General features: G+C 54.9%; 2 protein-coding genes across 3 annotated transcripts in view; one reads left to right on the top strand and one right to left on the bottom strand.

Annotated features, from left to right (window-relative positions):
- Nucleotides 1-2,179: 2,179 nt before the first annotated feature.
- On the top strand, nucleotides 2,180-3,734 carry CLDN5 (claudin 5). Its single transcript, XM_072803551.1, has one exon. The coding sequence runs from the start codon at nucleotides 2,270-2,272 to the stop codon at nucleotides 3,122-3,124; it is 855 nt and encodes a 284-aa protein (XP_072659652.1). The 5' UTR covers nucleotides 2,180-2,269; the 3' UTR covers nucleotides 3,125-3,734.
- Nucleotides 3,735-6,308: 2,574 nt separating this feature from the next.
- The window catches only part of CDC45 (cell division cycle 45), a 30,960-nt gene continuing 15,226 nt past the window's right edge, over nucleotides 6,309-22,042 (bottom strand). Inside the window, exons 10-19 of one of the 2 annotated variants that reach the window (XM_072803548.1) lie at nucleotides 21,260-21,379; nucleotides 19,569-19,700; nucleotides 19,062-19,160; nucleotides 18,171-18,332; nucleotides 14,382-14,520; nucleotides 14,198-14,281; nucleotides 12,563-12,681; nucleotides 10,123-10,199; nucleotides 8,019-8,085; nucleotides 6,309-6,439 (exon numbers count right to left, since the gene is read on the bottom strand). In XM_072803548.1, coding sequence (XP_072659649.1) covers nucleotides 8,021-8,085; nucleotides 10,123-10,199; nucleotides 12,563-12,681; nucleotides 14,198-14,281; nucleotides 14,382-14,520; nucleotides 18,171-18,332; nucleotides 19,062-19,160; nucleotides 19,569-19,700; nucleotides 21,260-21,379 — 997 coding nt within the window. In that variant the 3' untranslated portion in view covers nucleotides 6,309-6,439; nucleotides 8,019-8,020. The remainder of the gene's footprint in view (nucleotides 6,440-8,018; nucleotides 8,086-10,122; nucleotides 10,200-12,562; nucleotides 12,682-14,197; nucleotides 14,282-14,381; nucleotides 14,521-18,170; nucleotides 18,333-19,061; nucleotides 19,161-19,568; nucleotides 19,701-21,259; nucleotides 21,380-22,042) is intronic. The other variant, XM_072803549.1, reaches the window with a different exon arrangement.

Genomic DNA, 22,042 nt, shown 5'->3' on the forward strand with positions numbered 1-22,042 from the left:
CAGGAAGCCCCTCGCCAGGGATAGATGCATGGAGATGGCCACTGTGTGGAAGCTCATTCCTGAATGCTGATGGGGAAAACCAGTAAGTGCACGGACAGTTCCAACTTGGGCCTCCAAGCAAGGCTGGGGGCAGGGGCAGAAAAGGCCTCCAAGAGTTGCGATCTCAGCAACACAACTTAGAAGATGAGCAGCCTCCACCTGAGGGAGGCACTGCCGGCAGAAGAGGCCACGGTGAGAGCCAGACCAGCCTGAGGGCCCGGGGAAAGGAGCGCAGAGTGCGCTGCCGCAGTGACCAGGCCCAGGGAAGGCAGTGCGAGCCATGGTGTGGGTTTCAGGCAGAGCAGGACCCAGGAGAGGGGCCTGCCCTGAGGAGAGCAGCCTGAGTGGGCAAGGATGGGGCCCAGCTGGCCTGAGGAGGCTCCAGCAGTAATCCTGGGAAGACAGCGGTGTGGAGCATAGTGGGGGACCTTGGGCAGGGTCCCTGGACTCAGGGCTGGAGGGAGTAGGACTGGGAGAGTGGGGTGCGTGGTACAGCTGAGCTCCCTGGGGTGCACCAGAGGGGAGGACAGGCCAGGGAAGTGGAGGGGGAGTAGCCAATGGGTCTGCAGTGGAAGTGGCGAGGCTGCAGTGAGGCGAGGGCTCGGAGGAGCCTGGGGTCTGCAGAGCCCCATCAGATCCGTTGGAGGCGGGTGAGGAAGAGGGTAAAACTTTCTCCCGAACCCCACATTCACACACAGGGCCCAGCAAACTTGCCTCGGGTGCCTCCCCATGCCAGATAAACAGGGTGTCAGCCTTATCTCTGAGCCCTATGAAGAGAGAGAAGGAATCAGGTCCAGGAGGGACAGATTTGTCAAAACTCCTAGGCTGCGGCTGGCCTCCACGGCAGGCCTTCTCTGGAGGGCCCGGTCCAGCACAGCCAAGCATCTTGGACCAGAAGAAAGACCCAGGGTCCCAGCCACTTCAGTCAGACGCAGAGTATAGGCTCTGCTGGAAAAACAAGAGCTGCCGGGAAATGGGGAGGGAGCTGCCAGAAGGGGCTGGTGCCCCCCTGGGGTTTGGGACTGCAGGGTCTGGTGCCCCCACCTGAGTCTCAGGGGGGCCTGGTGTCCATCCCAGCGGGCCTTTCGAGAAACGGCTGGGCCATTGTGCAGAAGAATGCCCGGAAATCCCGAGCCTCCCGCCTCCAGCGAGGATGGGGGCTCTTCCTCCTGGCCAGGAAACTCCAAGTTGGCTTCCGGAGGGTGGCCTGGGGCCTGAGGCCTGGGGTGCCCGGGGTCCCACTGCCACTGGTGGGAGGGCCGCGCACAGCACTTCCGTGTCCCTTTGTGTTTCTGCTCTCTGAGGGCTAGAGTAGGCCCCCAAGCCTGGGGCCACGGGCTGCTCCTAGGAGGACAGACTGTTGAGTCACTGGAGAACACTGGGGACTTCCCGAAGTGGTGTCGACGGAGCTGGGGCCTCAAGGATGGGGGATGGGAAGCGTCGCAGGAAGAGGAGCAGCCAGTGCAAAGGTTGGGAGGTCTGGGAAGTCCCGGAGGCAGGGGCAGAGTGAGGGTCTGCAGAGGTGCTGGTGAGCCCCCCCTTCGCCCCCCCCCCCCCGTTCCAACCTGTTTCCTGTTGGGGTCTCAGGCTGGGCAGTGGCGCTAGGCAGGACCTTGGGCTGGAGGTTTCAGGCCTGCCGGGCCCCTTGGCCTCCGGGAGACAAAGTGCCAGGACTCAGAGGGGAAGCGCGCAGTAAGGGCACGAAGGGGTCGGGGATGGGATCGGACTCCCGGGCGACAGTCCTGGAGTAACAGGCCGGGCTGTGCCCCGCGAACTCAGGAGAAGAGGCCCAAGAGTCCCTCTCGCAAACCCCTGCGCGACAGTGATGGTGGGGGGCCCGGCAGACCTTGGCCAGGGAAGAGTGGAGCTGGCCTGGGGGGTTAGGGACCTTCGCGCTCGCTCCGGGTTGCGGCGCGGGCAGCTGGTGCAGTCATGCAGCTCCTGAAGTGGGAGAGCTGGGACACGGGGAGGTGGCCCGCGGAGCGCGCGCCCAGCCACCCCAGGTCAGTCCAGAACGAGCTCTGGACATCTGTGGGTGCACGGCTCGGGGGGCGGCGGCCGGGCGGGGAGCGGTGCCGGCGCCCTCCGAGGCCCCCAAGGGCAGGGCTGTCCCTAACTCCGGCTGCCGGGGGCGCCCGTGATTGGCCGAGGGTCGGTGGCCAGCGCGCGGATTGGCTGCTTGGAGGCCAGGGGCCGGGCAGGCGGGGTGGATCCGCCCCCGAACCTTCAAATGGGAAGCCCCCCCAGAGGCGCCCGCAGATCCGAGGCTGTGCCAGACCCGCCGGGGCCGCGGACCGGAGGCGGTGAGCCGAGCGCCCGGGCGCAGAGGCACCAGGGCCCGCTCAGGGCGCCCAGCCGCTCCACCGAGGCACCGCCGCGCCCCGCCCCGAGGCCCGGGGGCCGTCGGGCGCCCGTCTCGCCTCCAGCCATGGGGTCGGCGGCGCTGGAGATCCTCGGCCTGGTGCTGTGCCTGGTGGGCTGGGTGGGCCTGATCCTGGCGTGCGGGCTGCCCATGTGGCAGGTGACCGCCTTCCTGGACCACAACATCGTGACGGCGCAGACCACCTGGAAGGGGCTGTGGATGTCGTGCGTGGTGCAGAGCACGGGGCACATGCAGTGCAAGGTGTACGACTCGGTGCTGGCGCTGAGCACCGAGGTGCAGGCGGCGCGGGCTCTCACCGTGGGCGCCGTGCTGCTGGCGCTCGTCGCGCTCTTCGTGACCCTGGCGGGCGCGCAGTGCACCACCTGCGTGGCCCCCGGGCCGGCCAAGGCGCGCGTGGCCCTGACGGGCGGCGCGCTCTACGCGCTGTGCGGGCTGCTGGCGCTCGTGCCGCTCTGCTGGTTCGCCAACATCGTGGTCCGCGAGTTCTACGACCCGACCGTGCCCATGTCGCAGAAGTACGAGCTGGGCGCGGCGCTGTACATCGGCTGGGCGGCCTCGGCGCTGCTCATGTGCGGCGGCGGCCTCGTGTGCTGCGGCGCCTGGGTGTGCGCCGGCCGCCCCGACTTCAGCTTCCCGGTCAAGTACTCCGCGCCGCGGCGGCCCACGGCCACCGGCGACTACGACAAGAAGAACTACGTCTGAGGGCGCGGGACTCGGCGGGGCCCCCGGCGCCAGCCCCTCTCCCGAGCGGGCCGCCCGGGCCTGGGAGCCCCGCGTGGGCCCCCCCGGAAAGGCGGGCTCTGGGCTGGACATGGCGCGCTGACCGGCGGGGACCCTGCTCGCGGCCTCAGCGCGTCCTCTCCAGGCGCCACTAGCCGCGCCCTGGGGCCACGCACTTGGGAGGACTTGCCGGTCTCTTTCTCTGGGCGCAGAGCTTGCTCGGATGCGGGCGGGGCGCGGGTCCCTTTGGCTGAGCGGGCAATGGACCGAAATGCGATTCCCTCCCGGACCCTCAAGGTCTTGGACGCCGTCATCCTCCCCAGCGGCTCCTGCTGCCTCCAGCGGGGCAGACGGAGAGCCCAGGGGCCGCGGGCTGGGCTGTCGGAGGGGTGCGGACAGCTGGCCTTTACCCCAGCAGCGGGGCCTGAGCCTAGGCGGACTAAGACTTGGCCTGGACGTCCCTGCCTCCCCCAGCAGCTCCCTAGGAGAGGCTTATGGGCACCAGGTCCTGAGTGTGGAGCTGGGGCTCTGTCCTCCGCTGCAGCTTGTGGGGAGGGTAAGAATTTGCTTAGTAAATGGTTTGAATACCCTCCCACCTGTGTCCTGTCCTCTGTCCAGTCACTGCTCCTGCCCAGCAGCCCCCTTCATCCACCTGCCCACCAACTGCTCACCGAAAGGCTTTTTCCGAGACCTCCCAGGGCTGCCCCTGGGATCCAGAAGATCCATTGCCTTATCCCTGGTCCTCCCTGCCACCCAGTCGCCTTCCTGCTGGGTGGTAAAAACACACAGCTACAGTTTGCGGCAACCCAGGAAGGTGAGATCTGCAGAGCCTGGGGCCAGAGGATGATGCAGATCTGAGGAGAGGATGCAGGTTGGAAATCCACCTCCCCCTCCAAGCCCCCCAGCCAGTACCCAGACTGTGGGGTGTTCAGATGCAGGAAGTGGTAAGCGAAAGCTGCCAGGCTGCCGGCTTTGAGAAGAGGCTGGGCTCCATGCACCACAGGTTGGGTGTTTTCCACCTGCCCTCTCGGGGCTTGCCTGTGCATCGCGGCAAATGGCCAGACATCTGGGACCTTCCAGCCACCACTGCAGCAGGAACAGGAGCAAATCCACGATGTGTGCTGGGCTCCAGCAGACCTAGTGGCAGGTCCACAAGCATGTGGCTATGGGAAGGAGGCACTTGTGCAGGTTGCCTAGAGTACCCGGGCTGGGCTCCAGCCCCTTGGTCCTGGCTCTGTTTCCAGTCTCAGCGCAGCTCAGTGCAGGTCTTGTGCTCATCTTGCTGGCCTGGCGGCCAGCCCAGACTTGTGCTGACCATTAGCACCTCTGTGCCAGCCCCTGCTGGAAGCACCCTGTGTAACCTTCCTCCTATGAGGGCCCCCCGGGAGCCAGTGCTGGCCTGGGCCAGGAACCTGGGGGCTGGGGGTCACAGAACAGAGCACACCAGAGCTATCTGTCACAGTCACTGAGGGTTCATTGCTTCCAGCCCCATTCTAGGCACTCCAAATTAATGCAGTTTTACTTTCTGCCAAAAGCCAGGAGTAAAGACAGCAATGGATGGAGGTGGGGCCTGTAGGGAGGAGCTGGAAGCCCAGCCAGCAGGGCTTGGCATCTGCCCCCAAACCTGGCCTTGGGGGCCCTGTCCAGAAATGCTTGGGCCAAATCCAATGGCAAGCAGTCTCCCAGGCATGGTCAGGCTACCCCCTGTGAGGAAGGGGAAGAACCTAAGGACGGCTGCAATGAACATTGCCCTGAATCCCAGGAGTTGGACTTTGAGAGACCAAAATATTCGGTAGCCTGAGCTCCTTGCAGTGGGATGAGCTGCAGCGGGATGTGTCCCATGGCACAGAAGTCCTCGGCAGCCCCCCTTGGGTCTGGGCAGCAGGGACCACAAACAGCCCTTGAGTGCAAGAGTGTGTGATCCAGGGCCTCCGCGCGGCTGCTGGAACAAAGGTCCTGGGGCCAGCCAGGCTGGTGTTTGGCCAGGTGTACAGACCCAAGCCTGTATCCCACATGAGTCCAGAACTCTCAGATTCCTTTGGGTCCTTTGGGCCCTAAGCATCAGCAAGATTCCAAAGGAATGGTGCAGTCACAATAATGCAAATGGTCAAGGTGGGCAGCTTATGGGCCCTGGGGATCGGGATGCTGCTGCCTGACTCCTGCTGGGATGGCTAGGGGCACACTCCATTTGCCAGAGGTCAGGCAAGAGGAGCTGGCCTCCAATGCAGCCAACCCTACTGTGCCCACTAGCCCTTCCCAATGGCCACCCTGAGACCTGGCCCCACCCACCTCTGTCCTCAGTTCCAGGCCACTGTTTCTGGGCTCTTTACCAGCCTAAAGCCTACCCAAACCACTCTGCTTCCTCCTGCCCAAGGCCCCAGGCGCCACACCCAGGAGGCTGTGTCGCTCCAGCCTGCTTGCTTCCCTGGCACCCTTACTCCAGGCAGAGCAGCCGAATGGCCTTGAGCACTTATGTGAACAGCTGTCTCCTCCCCAAAGGGCAGGAATGGCATTCTCCTCGCCTCTAGATCCCCTCAACCCTCACAGGGGCTCTGGGGACATCTGGGAGAGTGGGGCCAGCTGATTGCACAGCTCCTCTGAGAACGCTTGCTGTTCTGCACACTTTGAAAGCTGCCAAGGTTCTCTCTAGCTTGAACCTTTTGTGACCAGGATGCCGGTGAAGCCATCTCTGTCTGGGGCCCCTTAGCCAGCCCCACCCTTCCTGGGTCGGGACTTTGCCTTTGCTATCTGTCCAACTCTCCCAGCAGCCTGGGGGTACTGTGTGCCTGTGGGGGTAGGAGGTTATGGGGATAGGAGGTACGGGAGGGTGACGATGGGGAGAGGGGGGACTGGAGGGAGGCACAATCAAAAGGGTGGGCTCGAGATGCTGCCCAGGCCAGGCAGATGGGAAGAAGTGGTGGGAGGGCAGGGCCAGGTCCCAGCTGGCAACGCTGGGCAGTGGTCGGCACAGAGCCATGCAGAGATCCAGGTGCTGAGGTGCCCAACCTCCACCCACTGCTCTCCAGGGAGCTGGGAGGCCACCCCCCACACTTATTTACTGCTGGGCCTCAAGGCCACCCAGGGCACAGGAAAAGGTTCCTCTGTACCCACAGAAAGCTCAGGGCAAAACCAAGTGCTGACACTATGACCACAACCAAGACCGAGGGACCTTGTCTAAAATATTTTATTCCATAAAAACCAACTGTCCCTGCATCTAAAACTACATCCATAACTTATGGTCCAATAAAACCCAGTTAATATAAATAAGGAGGAGGTCATGTCTGCGGAGATCAAACTCTAGAGAAGAAAGAAAGAAAAGTAAATTTCAACAATTCTGATGTCTCTCTGAATTAAGCAAACAAACTGCCCAGGCCTTCCCTCTGGCACGCCAGGCTTGCTTCTGAGTAGCCCCCACCACTGACAGGGCAGAGCAGTGCTGGCCGTGAGTGGAGAGCCACTGCAGAACCAGGGTGCCCACTGGCTGGGTCCAGGTTGTCGTTTGCTGGAGAACCCCCAGGGCCTCACAGCCCTCCACCACCATGTCACCTCAGAGACCCTGCCTCAGCCCCGAGGGGACCTCACAGGGCTTCTCCCCTACATTGCTCCTCCCCCACCCAGCTGGTCCACCCTGCACTGTCTTGCTGGCAGGACACTGGTGTCATCACTGATCAGGCCGCAGGGGAGGGCTTATGCCCCACACACCGGCCCCCTGCTGAGAGCTCCCACTTGTAACCTTTGATTTGGGTCCCACACTTATACCCTGCCCCCATCCTAAGGCTCAGTACTCACTGCCCAAGGGGTGTCAGCCCAGTTTCAGTTGAGGAAACAGTCCCAGCTTTGTGAGGTACCCAACAGATCTTGCTGAGGACCCAGAGGGTCTGAGCCCAGAGCCTCTCCCCAACATGAACCCTGTAAGTCTTTGCCTACCCTGAAAGAGGGACTGTGGGTCCCTGAGGTCCCCTATACCATTCTCAGCAGAGCCCACTGAGGCCCTGACAGGGGAAGGGCACCTGGCCCCAGCCAGCTTCCAGCTTACTCTGGATGGTAGGGGTGGGGGAGGACACTAGGCTGGCACGAAGGGACCCTCTATGTCAGAGCCCGTCTGCCTCAGCTGTGGCTCCAGCCCAGGGCTCAAGGAGATGCGTATGGGGCATCCACTGTGTGGGGGGCCTCGGGCTGAGAAGTGGACACCAGGTACAGAACGGGCCCCCGGCCCATTTGCTGAGGGGCCCTTCAAGAAAGAGATGGTGTACGTGGCACTGGGATCAGCTCTGGCTGGTGAGCATCACTGTAGACCTCACCCCCGTGCAAGGCCCACAGAGATGACATTTTATAGTTATCTGCTGAGTGGCTGCCAACAGCTTTGTCTTCTTCTAAGTCAGGCACACAGGAGCCTAGATAGAAGCCTCTGTAATTCTCTAGCCCAGGGCCTGGTATAAGGCTGCAAAGGGTGGCAAGGCTCCAGGTGGCCCCCAAGGGTCGCCCTCTTTCCCAGCAGTGCCAGGAGGCCTGTATGTCACTCACTGATGCCCAGCCCACAGCATGGTCAAGAGAGGGTCAATGCCAGCTCTTGCTGAAGGGGTCCCAGGAGCTTAATGAAATTAGCTCCTTCAAAAATGCCCGAATCGTGGTTCTGCCACCAGCCCAGGGACAGACGCCCCTGGGAAAAATGTGTTGGCTCCAAATCTCCTCAGGAACCCTGCCTGGGTCTGAAATGGAAGTAGAAGCCTTGGTTGGAGGACAGAAAAAGCAGGGAACTCAAAGCAGGGAATGAGAGGCCCTCTTTACCCCTCAGGGCTGGTTTTGCAGCAGCAGCCCCCACCCCCGAAGTACCCCACTAGAACTCTCCAGCTCCCACCCCTCCTCCACATCTCACCATCAGGACAGGAGGGAAACAAGCGCATCCAGAAACTTGCTCCGATCCTCTGCTTTCAGTTCAATTACTGAGGTAATGAAAGAAAAACATCTTGTGAGGTGGAGGAGTGGGGCCGAGAGTGAGGCACGGTAGGAAAAACAGGTCAGAGTGTATTAACTCCCTCTTCCCGGTCATCTAAGATGGGAACCACCCTTTAGCACATTCCAAAATGTACTCAGCCCCTTAATGGCCTGGAATATTCTAAATTCAGAGCTTGTTTCTCTGTCCCTCTGTATTTAATCCTCAGGAACTGCTGGCTGCCCTGTTAGTGAGGCTGGCTGGGGTTACAGTCTGTGGGGGACCCTCCGGGCTGCTAGGGGACCAGCAGTGACCGCCAATGGAGAGGACACAGGGATGTGGCGGTTTGGAACAGATCTGGGCAGAGAAAGGCCTTCCCACTCTGCTGGACACGGAGTCATGCCCCAAGGTGGGTTACAGGAGGCCCTGAGGCCGGGCAGGAGGCTAGCCTGCAGTCTTGCGCTGCCAGTCTCTCTGCTTCAGTGTCCTCTTCTACAGAAGGGAGACACAATGTGAGCTGCCCCCATTTCTGGGGGCCATCAGGCTCAGATAAGCATGTGGGCCCTCATCAAACAGGGCAAAACAGGCCAGCCTGGTCCTATGAGCCATCTGTGCCACAGGCCATGGCTCCAGGGACCCCGGGCCCAGCCTATCCATGTGGGTGCTGGCCTGACTCCCTCTGCTGCACATCCCTCCTCCCCCAGGTCTCCACCCACATGGGAAGCCAAGCAGCTTCCAGCCTACAAATCCTCCCTTGTGAGAAGCTGGGACATCCTGCAGGCTGGCCAGCACCAACCTCTCCCACATCTTGGACATGAAGTAGGAATGGGAGTGAACGCACCCAACACAGAATTGCAGCCTGAGTGGGCCTGGTATGGAGCAGCTCTAGACTCCAAGGCAGCTGGGGCGAACACTGGGTCTCTGGGACTCATTGTAACAAATCAGCTGATGGTGATGCAAGAAACTGTCCTTTCTGACAGATGGGGGTTATGGGCTGAAGTATACTGTCCCCAAATTCATGTGTGGAAGGCCCAACCCTGGGCACCTCAGATAGAATGTGTTGTATTTGGAGATGGGGCTTTTGAAGATGTTTTTAGGTTAAATGAAATCACATGGGTGGGCCCTAATCCAATCTGACTGGGGTCCTCATAAGAAGAGGTTAGGACACAGACACAGAGGGATGACCATGTGAGAACACAGCCAGGAGATGGCCATCTGTAAGCCAAGGAGAGAAGCCTCAGAAGAAACCGACCCCGTGGACACCTTGATCTCGGACTTCAGCCTCCGGAACTGTGAGATACATTTCTGTTGTTTAAGGCCCTCGTCTATGGTATGTTGTTAGGGCAGCCCAAGCACACTAACCAAAGCAGTGAGGGGTCACTACGTCCATTTTACTTAAAAATCTATCAGCAAGAATAAAAAGGAAATATGGCGGAACGTGAACCATGTTCCACATTGGCCTATGGAGAAGCTGTTGGGTGTTGCAGGGAGCACTGACCAGTCTACAAAGCCACCTGGACTGGTTCTTCCGTTCCCTGGGCTCGTGCAACATCAGGGTGGGGCCAATGCCCAGGCCAGCACTCAGGACCATGTGGCAGCCCTCAGGTGGGACTCTGCATGACAGCAGACAGGAGCTGCTGGCCTGTGGTGGTGGCCAGCATAGCCTTGGAGGTGGTGCCCTCAGGCTGCTGCTGGCCCTGCTGTTTCCACACCCACAGGAGGGGCAGGTGACCCTGGCAAGGTGAGGCTGGCCCAGGAGGCTCTAGTGGCCAGTCCTCCAGACTCCTTGGTAAAGTGGTCTCAAGGGCTGGACTGTAAGGCTGAAGCCAGGCCTAGGGCTTTATGGGCAACACCCATTCCCTCTCTGCCCTGGGAGCCCATCGAGGCCCAGAGAGGAGCATAGACCTTGGGCATCCTAGAGCTCCCTGAGCTGCCTGGACCAGACAGGCCCAGGGGTGGCTCCAGGAAAGTGAGAGGGCTGTTGACAAGGTATTCCTGGCGATGTCAGCACTGAACTTAAAAGGGCCCCAGTGCAGCAGACTCTTACCTGAGAGGTCGAAATGGTTGTGTAGTGTCCGGGAGTTGGTGCCCTCCGCTGCCTTCTCAAATGCCCGCCCAAAAAAGCTGTAGACACATAAGAGCATGTTGGGGGCCCATCCACTATAATGGATCTTCCTAAGGCCCCGGGACAGACATTGGAGTTAGCCCAGACTCCTCCCTGGCCACCAGTTCTGCTTATTGGCATTCGTACCCCTTCCTGGGCCAGTCTTCTGAGGCCTTACCCCCACTCACTGGACAGTCACCATCTCTCACTGCTGCTCCCACCTGCATCCAGCTGAACCTTTCTCAGCCCTCAAGGCACAAGTGTCCCTGGGCACCTTCCACGGTGCCCTAACTGCAGCCTCCCTCATACCTGGCACTGTGCTGACAGCTGGGACAGGAGAGGCAGAGGCTCAATGGGAACCATGTTGGCATGCGGGGGCCTCAGATGAGACTGAGTCGCGTACAGCAGGGTGGGGAATGGGAGGAGCCTGTAGGGTTGGGTGCAGTGTGCCACTGTAACTCAGTGGGGGGCAGGAGTATGCCAGGGTGCAGCCCACTTGGGGCTGCTAAGGGCAAGGTGTGGGGCAGAGGGATGGCCAGGAGCTCGTATCCACCCCTTGGGAGCTCAGGGTTGCAGCAGGTAGTGAGGCTGACGGTGGAGGGAGAACATCCTGGGAAAGGGACTCTTTTGGCTGATTACAGTCAAGGAGAACAGGCAAAGGAGGGGCATATGCTTCAGGCCTCCACATTAACTCTCACAGAGACTGTGCACACCAGTCAGAGCTAACCACAAACCAGCACAGTCACACATAGCAACAGATCGATGGCCACAATGAGGACGCAGGTGGCTGTGGTGGTCCACGGGGGAAGTGCTTGTTGGCTGCCTTGGGAACCCAGCCCAGGAGCTCCTGGCCAGCTCCACCCCATGTGACTACGAATCCAAGATCCACAGCATGGCTTTGGAAAGCAGCCCAGCAACATGGAAGCACTTGTCTTAAAAAAAGTCCATTGTCTCTCTCAACTTGCTACTAAATGGCCTTTGCAGACACAGAAGGAGGTCAAAGCTCACAAGAGCAGAGCTAGGATTGATCCGGATCCAAGACCATGTCTTCCATGGCAGAGGCCACTAAGAGCTAATTGGGAAAGCTGAAGGGCGCAGGACACCGAGTGGTCCATGGCTCCTGAGCTGCCCCACCAGGGAGCTGTGTGGGGGTGTCTTGCTCCCGGCTGTCAGTACCTCACCAAGGTTACTTCTTGGGATGTGCTGGGGAGCACTGACTCTGCCAGAGAGGCAAAGACACCCAAGGACGGTGACATGTGGCCCCTGGGATTTGTCCCAGGGCTCTCTGGCCATGCAGAGCAAGAAGGGAGCAGCAGAGAGAACTGGGGACCCCCTCAAGGCCCAGCCTGCTGGGCCGACACCAGGTGTGGAGTGGGTGGGAGAAAACCTGACCTTGCTCTAGGAGGAGAGTGAGAACTCAGATCAGCAGATGCAAGGAAAACACTTAGAACACGGTGGGAGAAGCTTCTCAAAAGCACAAAAAGATGAGCCTGTGCATTCACAAACCCACTAATACATTGCTTATAACAACAAAAAGTTGAAAATAACCTAAATGTCCAATAAGAGACAACAGGTAAATTGTCATCCATTTAACAGGCTTCCTACCATTCGAAGTCACTTTCGTAAAAATATGCACAAAGGGCTGATGCGGGTGGAGCTGGACCCTCTACCTGTTGCCCAAACCATGGAGGCACAGGTGAGCTCTGCTTCAGGAGTGGTAGCAAGCTCAGGCAGGCAGGCAGTCTGGGTGTGCACATCCCCACCCACACCTAGTGAACAGTTTCTTGTATGTTAGCTCTTGTAACTGAACTTTTAAATGTTTGGCAAATGCCTGAATTTGGGGTTCAGTGAGCAGTGAATTTGACTCACAGAGGTGGGGGTGGGGATGGGAGATACTGTCTGGCTCTGCTCAAAGGTTAGTGTGAGGCCCAAGTAAGATGGTGAATGATCATTCATGAGGGTTTTGAAGGCATCATACAGAGCTGGTCTTGAGGAACTTTGCATGTAAAGCCTAATTTCTGGAGTGGGTGACCTGAGGTTCCCATGCAAGGCCACACAGAGCCAGGGCACATAATCACACCTCCGTGTAGGTGTGAGCCTATCCTGGGTGGGTCTGACGCTGGTCCTGCTGGGGGAGTCAGACACTCTTGCCTGGGAGGCCTTCAACAAACTAAAAGCATTTAAAAGTCCAGTCAAGTGGTAAGGCAGAGGCTCAATGGTTAACCTGCAGCCCACATATTTAAGCCCTCAAAGTCTTGCCACATGGTGGAAAAGGCTATCTTTGATGTGGCATTAAAGGTAAAGATATCCAATTCAGCAGAGTCCCTAGGCCAATGACACCCCCAGGGCTCCCAACTCCCAGGAAATGCAGAACCTAGCTCACTTCTTTCTGTCTGAGCTGTCAGTCTCTGGAGGGATGCCCACCACAGTCACTGTGCCCTGCTCCACACTCAGGGGTGCAGCCATCACCAAGGGCAGCAGCTTGCAGCGCCGGTTCTTCGTCTGTGAAGGGAAAGTGTACCCTTAGTCATGGTCCCATGGGGTGAGTGCACCATTCAGTGCCTAGGAGCCCTAATAGGGCTAGCCATCCACTCCCCAAAAGCCTCCAGGGACTTCCTTTCATCAGAGATGCTCAAATCTCCAGCTGCCCTCCCACGCTGTGACACCCTATTCCCAGCCTCCTTCTGTGCCAATGTCTCTTGGCTGTTCCTTCCTTCAACTCTTTTAGATTCTTGGCAGTTGTCACCTCCTCCAGGACCTCCTCAACCAACCCCTCTCTCATCCTGCTTCAGTTTGTTCTATAGTGTGTGCTACCATCTGACACTATAAATAATCTTTCCACATCTGTCTGTTTTACCAACATGCAATACTGCCTCAACATGGAGACTCAATTTCCTTCATAGATGTATCCATTGTATCTACATCCTACAACAAAGGTGACCAACTATCCTGGTTTGTCCAGGACTAAAGGGCATTCGAGAACATAAACCAGGATAGTTGGTCACCTTATGACATAAGAGCCTGGCTGGTGGTGATTGCTTAAGAAATGTCTGAGGGGTGGCTCAGTTGGCTAAGCATCTGCCTTCGGATGCCTGCTCAGCAGAGAGCCTGCTTATCCCTCTCCTTCTACCCTGCCCCCCTCATTGTCTCTCTCTCTCTCCCCCCTAAATAAACAAATAAATAAAATCTAAAAAAAAAAAAAAAAATGTCTGATAAATGATGGGTCCTGTGAAAATATTCACCGATCTTACAGATGAGGAAACTGAGGCTTAGAGGTCAAATAATTGACCTCCCATCATACAACTGGTAAATGAGAAGGCTGAGATTTGAATGGAGCCTAGAAGACTTTTGTCCCTGGGGACTTTTGTCCCTAGTCCATCTTTTGTCATTATTTGATTGTCTTCACATAATCCTCAATCATTTCATAGGTCAGTTCAGCAGTATGAGATAATGTCAACCTCCTATTAAGCATTTTATTTAAAGCAGTTCCCAGTGTAAACCTTCATCCAGGAAGCAGAGTAAGACTTTGATTGTTGAAATATGCAGGATCCTCCCTTTTGTGATCATACCTAGTGGGAAGCCTGATGTTAGCTGGGTAGGGGGTTTGTCCCAGCCAGGCAAAGAAGAATGTTAGGCCATACAGAAGATGGAACCATACATGGAAAAGGGAAAGCCAGCCCAGAAAACAAACTTTTGCTGTGAAGCAAGTCTGTGCTACAATCAACTTCATTTTCCCTTGATCTGCCATAGCTGAACACAAGCCCTAGCCCCACGTACTCCATAAGGTGCCTTCCTACCTGTCCAAGTGACCAGGATGGCCAAGTGATGAAATCAGAGCTTATAGGAACTGAGATTCCCAAGGATCAGCTAAGGAAAAACACAGCTCAGAAAAAATGAGCTTTTCCTAGACCCCATAGCTGGTATACAACCACCAGTACCCCATGGCCAGCTTCTCATGCCCAGTCCTAGCTCTTCTCTGAGGTTCTACCTTCTGGCACCCACCCACCCAGTTCCTCACCGAAAAAACGAAGGACTTAAGCAGGTGTCTGCTAAGCAGGCTCAGGGACGCTGGCTTGGAAAACAGCACAATGTCCGGAGTGCCCTGTAGGGGAGGACACAAAGATAGTCAGAGGGGGCTGTTGGCAGGCATGGCCTGGTACCCATCTGTTCATGGGAACCCATCTGTCCATGGGAAGGCTGACCTCCATGAGGGAGCAGTAGAGGAAGGGCCCCTGGGAGATGACAAGGTTGGTGCAGAGGCAGCTGGCAATGGTCTGCTGTGTGGCTCGCAGCTGTTTCTTGGCAAGTTCGAGGCCATGGTAGAGCTTGTCCAGGTTACTCCTGTAACAGGGCAGACACACAACTTCAGCACAGTCACAAATAGAACCTTTGGTTCCTGGGAGGGTATGTGGGTATGAGTTTTATTCTTTTCTTCCTGAGTTCCCTTTCAAATAAAAGGAAGGATTAGGGGTGCCCGGGTGGCTCATTTGATTAAGCGTCTAGACTCTTGGTTTTGGCTCAGGTCATGATCTCAGGGTTGTGAGATCGAGCCCCATATCAGGCTCCATGATGGGCATGAAACCTACTTAAGATTCTCTCTCTCTCTCTATCCCTCTGCACAACCCCCTGCTCATGCTCTCTCTCTCAAAAGAAAAAGAAAGAAAGACAGTTAGACAGAAAGGATTAAAACATGTATAAATTCACAGTGACCAACATGAGAGGTGAGAGGGGGTACTGGCATCAGAAGACAGGAGACTGAAAGCCAAGAGGGAAGACACCGCCCAGCAGGTCCTGGAAAGTGCCCAGAGGGCTCTGACAGAGGAGTGGAAAGGGCAAGGGCAAAAGGGAGGATATAAGGGACCCTAACACTCGATGGATGGATTTTTATCCACCCACCTCCACCCCAGAAAGGAGCGTTCTCCTCTAAATACATTAAAATGAACTCTATGGAGAAGGGCACCCAGAAGTTAAGAGTCCCAAAGTGTTATATTGGCTCCCCACCCACCAAGATAGAAGCAATGCCTTCTAGCCAGTAGGCTACACCCAGAGACCTAAGGCCTCACAAGGCTTCCACAGTCCCTGTCTTGAATGTGAGTACCACCAGATATTTAAGAAATGCCTCCCCTGAAAAAAATGACCCTATATGAAACAGAGATAATTTGGAGAACAAAATAAAACTTAAAATGAACTCTAATTAATATCTTCAAAGAGATCTGGGGAACTAAGACATTCATAAACCACTAACAGGATGCCATGAAAAAGGAACAATCAGAAACTGGAAGTGTTTGTGAAAAGTAAAGTGACTGCAAAAAATTTAAAAATTCACTCAAAGACTACAGGATAAAGAAGCTTCCTTCACATTGATAACAAGACAGACGTGGAAAACATAAGTCAAAATCAGAGACAGAGTATTGTTCTAGGAAACCAGGAGAAAACAAAAAACACTGATGTATGTGTGAGAGAAATAATAAAGAAATAGTATAAAAGCATTCCCAAGCTGGAAAATCTGTGGCTTTGGATTAAAAGGGCTCACCTGAGAACCCAATACAACCTATGAAGCAAGATTCACCCTAGACATATCACTATGAAATCACAAAACACTAAAAAGAAAAGAAAAAATCCTACAAGCTTCTTTAGGTGGGATGGGTATGCATTTACAAAGAAATAAGAACCAAGATGGCTCAGATTTCAATTAGTACAACTTGCTGCTAGAAGGCAGGATAGACATACCAGTTGATAGAACATTAATTGAGAATCTGGAAATAAATTCCCACATTTATGATTTTCAACACAGGCACCAAAATGATTCTGCAGGGGAAAGAAGTCTTTTCAACAGATGATGTTAGAACAATTTGGATGTCCAAAGGAATTAAGTTGAACCCTTGCACCAGACATAAAATTTTACCTCTAATGAATCATACATCTAATGTAAATTTTTTTTTAAATTTTTCTTTATTTATGATAGTCTCACAGAGAGAGAGAGAGAGGCAGAGACACAGGCAGAGGGAGAAGCAGGCTCCATGCAGGGAGCCCGATGTGGGATTCGATCCCGGGTCTCCAGGATCGCGCCCTGGGCCAAAGGCAGGCGCCAAACCGCTGCGCCACCCAGGGATCCCCATACATCTAATGTAAAGGCCCAAACTATAAAACTCTTAAATGGCTTTTTAGATATGACACATTAAAACCATAAGAAACAAGAATAAAGATAAACTGGACATTGATAATTGAGATTAAAAACTTGGGGTTCAAATTCAAACTCTCATACACCGATGATGGGAATGTAAAACGATGTAGTCACTTTGGAAAACAGTCTAGCCATTATTCAAAAAGTCAAACAGGGATCCCTGGGTGGCGCAGCGGGATCCCCGGGTGGCGCAGCGGTTTAGCGCCTGCCTTTGGCCCAGGGCGTGATCCTGGAGACACGGGATCGAATCCCACGTCGGGCACCCAGTGCATGGAGCCTGCATCTCCCTCTGCCGGTGTCTCTGCCTCTCTCTCTCTCTGTGTGACTATCATAAATAAATAAAAATTAAAAAAAAAAAAAGTCAAACAGACTTATCATATAACCCAGCAATTCTACTGTACCCAAGAGCAACGAATGTATCCACACAATGTATCCATGTGTACTTATGGTGGCATATTCATAACAGTCAAAAGGTAGAAACTACCAAATGTCTGTCAACTGATTAATGGATGAATAAAATATGGGATGTCCAAACAGTTTTATTTGTAATAAAAAGGAAAGAAATTCCTTCATGTTGCAACACGGATGAACCTTGGGAATATTAGTCTAAGGGAAAGGAGCCTCAAATTTATAGACCAAGGATTGTCTGATTCCATTTATATGAAATGTCCAAAATAGTAAATCTATAAAGATAGAAAGTAGATTGGTGGTTGCTTGGGGCTGGGAGAGATGGGAGATTTGGAAGGTGACGGCTAAGGGGAGCAAGTTTTCTTTATGAGGCAATGAAAATGTTCTAAAATTAGGTAGTGGTGATATTTGTACAACCTCGTAAACATACTGAAATCCATTGAATTGTACGCTTTAAATGGGTGAACTACATAGTATATGAATTATAGCTCAGTAAAGCTGCTTAGAAAAAGTATGCTAGGAAACAGGGCCAGGAAACCCCAGAAAGCCTACCCTTACATTTTTTTAACACTGCACAAAGGCAAAAGAAAGGGCAGTTCTCTGAAGTTCAAAAAGCTGTCTGAATCATGCCTCCCCCGAAAGACAGGGAAGCAAAATTCACACACAAAAAGAACAACAGACAAGAACCAAGGTCAAATCTTCTCAAAGTTACTATCAGTAAAAAAGGGATAAGGAGCCACTGAGCATCCCTATGGACAATGAAGTATTCTAGAAAGATGTGCCCCCAAAAGGTCAACACTGTAATGTTCTATTTCAAAGCAAACTAAGAGACATTAAAACACAAAACAAGGCATCTCAGGAAATGAGATAAGAAAAATTAGAAATAAAAGGAAAATAATTGTTAATAAAGATTAGAAAAAAACACAAGGATGAATAAACACCACAAATAATGCCTAAAGAGGGAAAGGAGGTGAAAAAAATTTTTAAATCAAAAAGAAAGGAGATTAGGGATGCCTGGGTGGTTCAGTGGCTGGGCGTCTGTCTGCCTTTGGCTTGGGGTGTGATCTCGGGGTCTGAGATTGAGTCCCGCATCGGGCTTCCTATATGGAGCCTGCTTCTCTCTCTGCCTATGTCTCTGTCTCTCTGATGAATAAATAAAGTTTTTAACAACAAAAAAAAGGAGATTAAAAGGATTCAAGAGGAAGTGACATATTAAAGATATTAAAGATGGATAGGAAAGGTGTCACATGCACCCCTGGTTCTGACAAACTGTGATTCAGTTTCTGCAGAACATAGTCATCCCCACACCTGGGGTCCCTGTGATGTGCCTCCTGAAGAGTGTTAGGTTGAGATCCAGAGGTGGCCTGTGGGGAAAGCAGCCCACAGCCACACCCACTACCTGGAGAGACTGTCAAGAGCCTGGATGAAGTTATCTGTCCCTGAGTCATCCTTCTCGGGGCTCTCCATCAGCGACATGGTGGCAAAGGCCACATCGCTGGCCAGGAACTTATGCTTGAACCCAAAGTGAATGCTGAAAGTCTGCACGCGCATGTCCTTCATCCTGCAGTGGGAGGAAGCAACGCTGCTATTATCCCTGCATGCATGTGGGAGTGCTCTCAAGTTGTGGTGCGCTCTCACTGCCAGGCCAGGCCAGCAGATGTACTAGTGACCTTCCCTGGCCCCTGCTAAGGCTCATGGCAAGACCATTCTGGTCCCAGAATACAGAAGACCTGACATCCTAGCCCTGTAATCTGGGGCACTAAGAGCCTTGTCCAAAGCTGTTCCACTGGTGGGGAGCAGAGCAGAGATGTGTATGTGGCCCCCTCCCACATCCCGGGATACTAGGAGCAGCCACAGCATCTCCTAGGCAAAGCTTGCCTGAACCTGGCTTCAGGGGGCCCTTCCCAGGGCCATTGCCTGTGTTCAGTGAGTGATAGATCAGGTCAACCTAGAGGTCTGCATCTTGGCCCCAGATGTAAGGACCTGGACTTCTCTAGACCCACTTTTTTTTTTTTTTTTAAATCAAGTAATTTTACTTATTTTTTATTATTACTATTTTTTAACTTTTTTTTTTTGGAGTTCAATTTGCCAACATTTAGCATAACGCCCAGTGCTCATCCTGCCAAGTGCCTCCCACCCCACCGGACCCACTTTTAACCCAAAGTTAAAAGGCTAGTGAAAGGCTAGACAGGATCACACTCATTTGTGCTATCTTGTTTTTGCATTGCTTTAGGAACATGGTTAAAGCTGAAGCCTGAACCAAGCTTAATCCAGAAAAACGGGAGTTTACCCAAATTTATTTGCAGACTCTTCGATCATCTCCCGCAAATTCTCCTTCAAGGAAATGTCCATGGACTGGAACTTCTGCTTCACCTGTTTCAAGGGCAGGCTGGAAAGATGACAAGCGCTGGTCACAAGAGGGACCTGGCTTTATTTTATTTATTTATTTATTTTTAAAGATAGATAGATTGATTGATTTATGATAGACACAGAGAGAGGCAGAGACACAGGCAGAGGGAGAAGCAGGCTCCACGCCGGGAGCCCGATGCGGGACTCAATCCCGGGACCCCAGGATCACGCCCTGGGCCAAAGGCAGGCAGAGGAACCTGGCTTTAGACGGAGATTGCTCAACACCAGTAGGATGGAGAGCATGCAAACAGGGGATCTTTAGATGATACTCTGGAGTCTCCAGGTGAGGCGCTTCAGGTAGAAACAGGCAACCGCTGGATGTTGGTCACAGTAAAGGGGAGGGACCTTTTCCTCAGGGGCTGAGGGGCGGGCCAAAGTGGTCACTTACCCCACGTCAGCAAGGAACTCCTGGAGCCGCTTCTGTCCGTGCACAGACCAGAGCTTGAACCTGGCCGCAGTGTAGCAAGTGTTACACAGGCTGTCATGGAGGGACCAGTGCTGGTAGAGTGCCAGGCGGAGGCTGGGTCCAGTCAAGGAGGTTGTGGCTGAGCGGCGACCCACGGCTGGCAGTGCATGGCCCCACCCGTCCCAGGACAGCCTGCCTGCACGGCCAGTCATCATATAGGTGACCTGGAGCTCTTTGACCTTCTTAGCTTAATTTGACCCACACAGAGAGCTTGTAAGGGCGTATGCACACATCATTATCACTGTTGGACTGATGGGGAAACTGAGACCCAAGGGTTCTGAGATACTGTGGTGACACTTGAGTCCTCGTGGCCACAGGCAGTCCAGGCTGTCATCCCATCTGCTCCCCGTGTGCTACACCTAGCTCGGCCCTACCCCACAGCAGACCTCTGCTGGGACCCCTGGAACAAAACCTCCGTCTTCACCCTTCTTCTTAAACATGCTCTTTACTGCTGGTGGGGCTGCAAGTGTGGCTGTGCGTGAGGACCGTCCTGTACTCCCTCCTGCCTCTCGTTCCCTATTCTATGGGTCTCAGCAGGATGCCAGGCTGGCTCTGCCTGGATCCCATGCTCACGCTGGTGTCCTGACACCACGTCTGCCAATACACCTGCCCTGAGGCCCCGCCTCTAGGCACACGGTGGGCTCTGTCCTCTGTGCTGCCCGTCCTGATGGCTGGGCCCTGATCCCCAGATGTCATATGTCAGGTCCTGGTGGGATCCCCGTCCTGGGAGCCTAGCTGCCTCATATTGGCACCTCTTCCTAGACCTGTCTAAACCCATGTTTATTGGTCTCCATCCATCCCAATAGGCACAGGGCAGCCTCACTCCTGCCATCACTATCCATCACAGAAACAGCCAGGCCCCAGCCATGCCTTACACCTGTGGGCACCACAGTCTGTCTCCCCACAACCAGCAGCCTAGGGACCTTTTAAGCACGAAGTACTGAACTCCCCAATTTCCTCAATCTCCCACTGCCCTAGGCCCTCTGACCCTTGGGCTGCACCCATCTCTCCAGCCACTTCCTCAAGCTCACCTCAGGGTCTCTGCACGGCCACAGGCCTGGCTCAGGCTGTCCTCTCTCCCATGGAGTGAGTCTAAGTCTCAGCCTGAGATATGGTCTCCCAAAGGCCTTTCCTGAGCACTGCCACCCAACAACCTTCTGGTTACTCCATCAATGCCCTACCTTCCTCTCATGAGACATTTGCACTCTAATCATACGCTGACTTACTTCTTCCTGACTGGCTTGGCAAGAGTCTGCACTCATCGCCAAACCACCTGGGCTGCACAGGTGGGCCCTACCATGCACTTGCCTACACGTGCCAGGCCCATGATGATGATGCGTCTAAGCAGCGCTGGCATTTAGGAGCCAAGCCAGACAGAGGAGCCAGGACAGAGCTTGCTCCCCAGGCCCTGGTGCTCTGGCAGAGCTGGAGAGCAGGCCAGGGCCCCATTCTCACGGCAGCCACAGCAGCACAATCCAGGCCTGCGGCTCCGCAGCTCTGACCACACCATGCACAGGGGTATGTGGGAAAGGTCTACAGAGGCGACCAAACACACAGTGCACTGCTGAGCAAAACTGAGGGAGGGTGCCGGAGGGCCTGTGCTGTAAGGATACTCGTATTCAAAGGAGATCCGAGTACAGTCCACAGAGAGGGCGTGCTCCTCATCCTCATTCCGGTGGTTGTGCCGGGACACGTGGCGCTGCAAGATGCCGACGTCGGTCACGTACTTCATCCTGGAAAGAAAGCCCCGCCAGCTGCCTGGGTGGGCGCCTTCCTCTCACACACGGCCAGGCCATGCGGCTTCCGGGGGGGCCCCCCCTCACACCACACAGGCAGTTCCTGCCAGGACTGAGGGAGCTCCGGCACCACCGTGGAGAAGCCAAGTGTGGCTATGTCACGAGGGCCTGGAGGCCGGGGGTGTGAGGAGACAGAGCTGGAAGGAGGGGGCACTGGCTGTGCCGTATCCCCCTTGCACTCTTCTCTGGGCAGTGGCTGTCCTGCCCTTTACTTATTTGAGCCTCCTGACAGCGGGCACTAAGGGAGGCCACGGCCTCCCACCCATCCACCACAGTCAAGTGGACAGACCACATAGTGCCAGTAATCCCAGCAGAGGGTGTGGGTCCTTCACAGGAAGTGCTCCCGAGCACAGCAGGAGAGGGCGGACCCCAGTCCAGGTCTGCCTGCAAGTGGCCACTGAACAGGACAGTGACAGCGAAGCCTCACCTGAGGGACTGCCACAGGTCGGGGACGGTGCCTGGCACTGTACACACCCCATACCATCCTTAACAGAGAAGGGGGAGTGAGGCCCAGCAAAGTGTCCAAGCCTGTGAGACTCAGAACCCTCCTGGTCCCCGGGCTATACTGCAGGATCTGACGGGCACAGTGGGGTGGGAAAG

This window comes from Canis lupus, chromosome 27 (genome assembly GCF_048164855.1).
Source record: "Canis lupus baileyi chromosome 27, mCanLup2.hap1, whole genome shotgun sequence".
Taxonomy (NCBI): domain Eukaryota; kingdom Metazoa; phylum Chordata; class Mammalia; order Carnivora; family Canidae; genus Canis; species Canis lupus.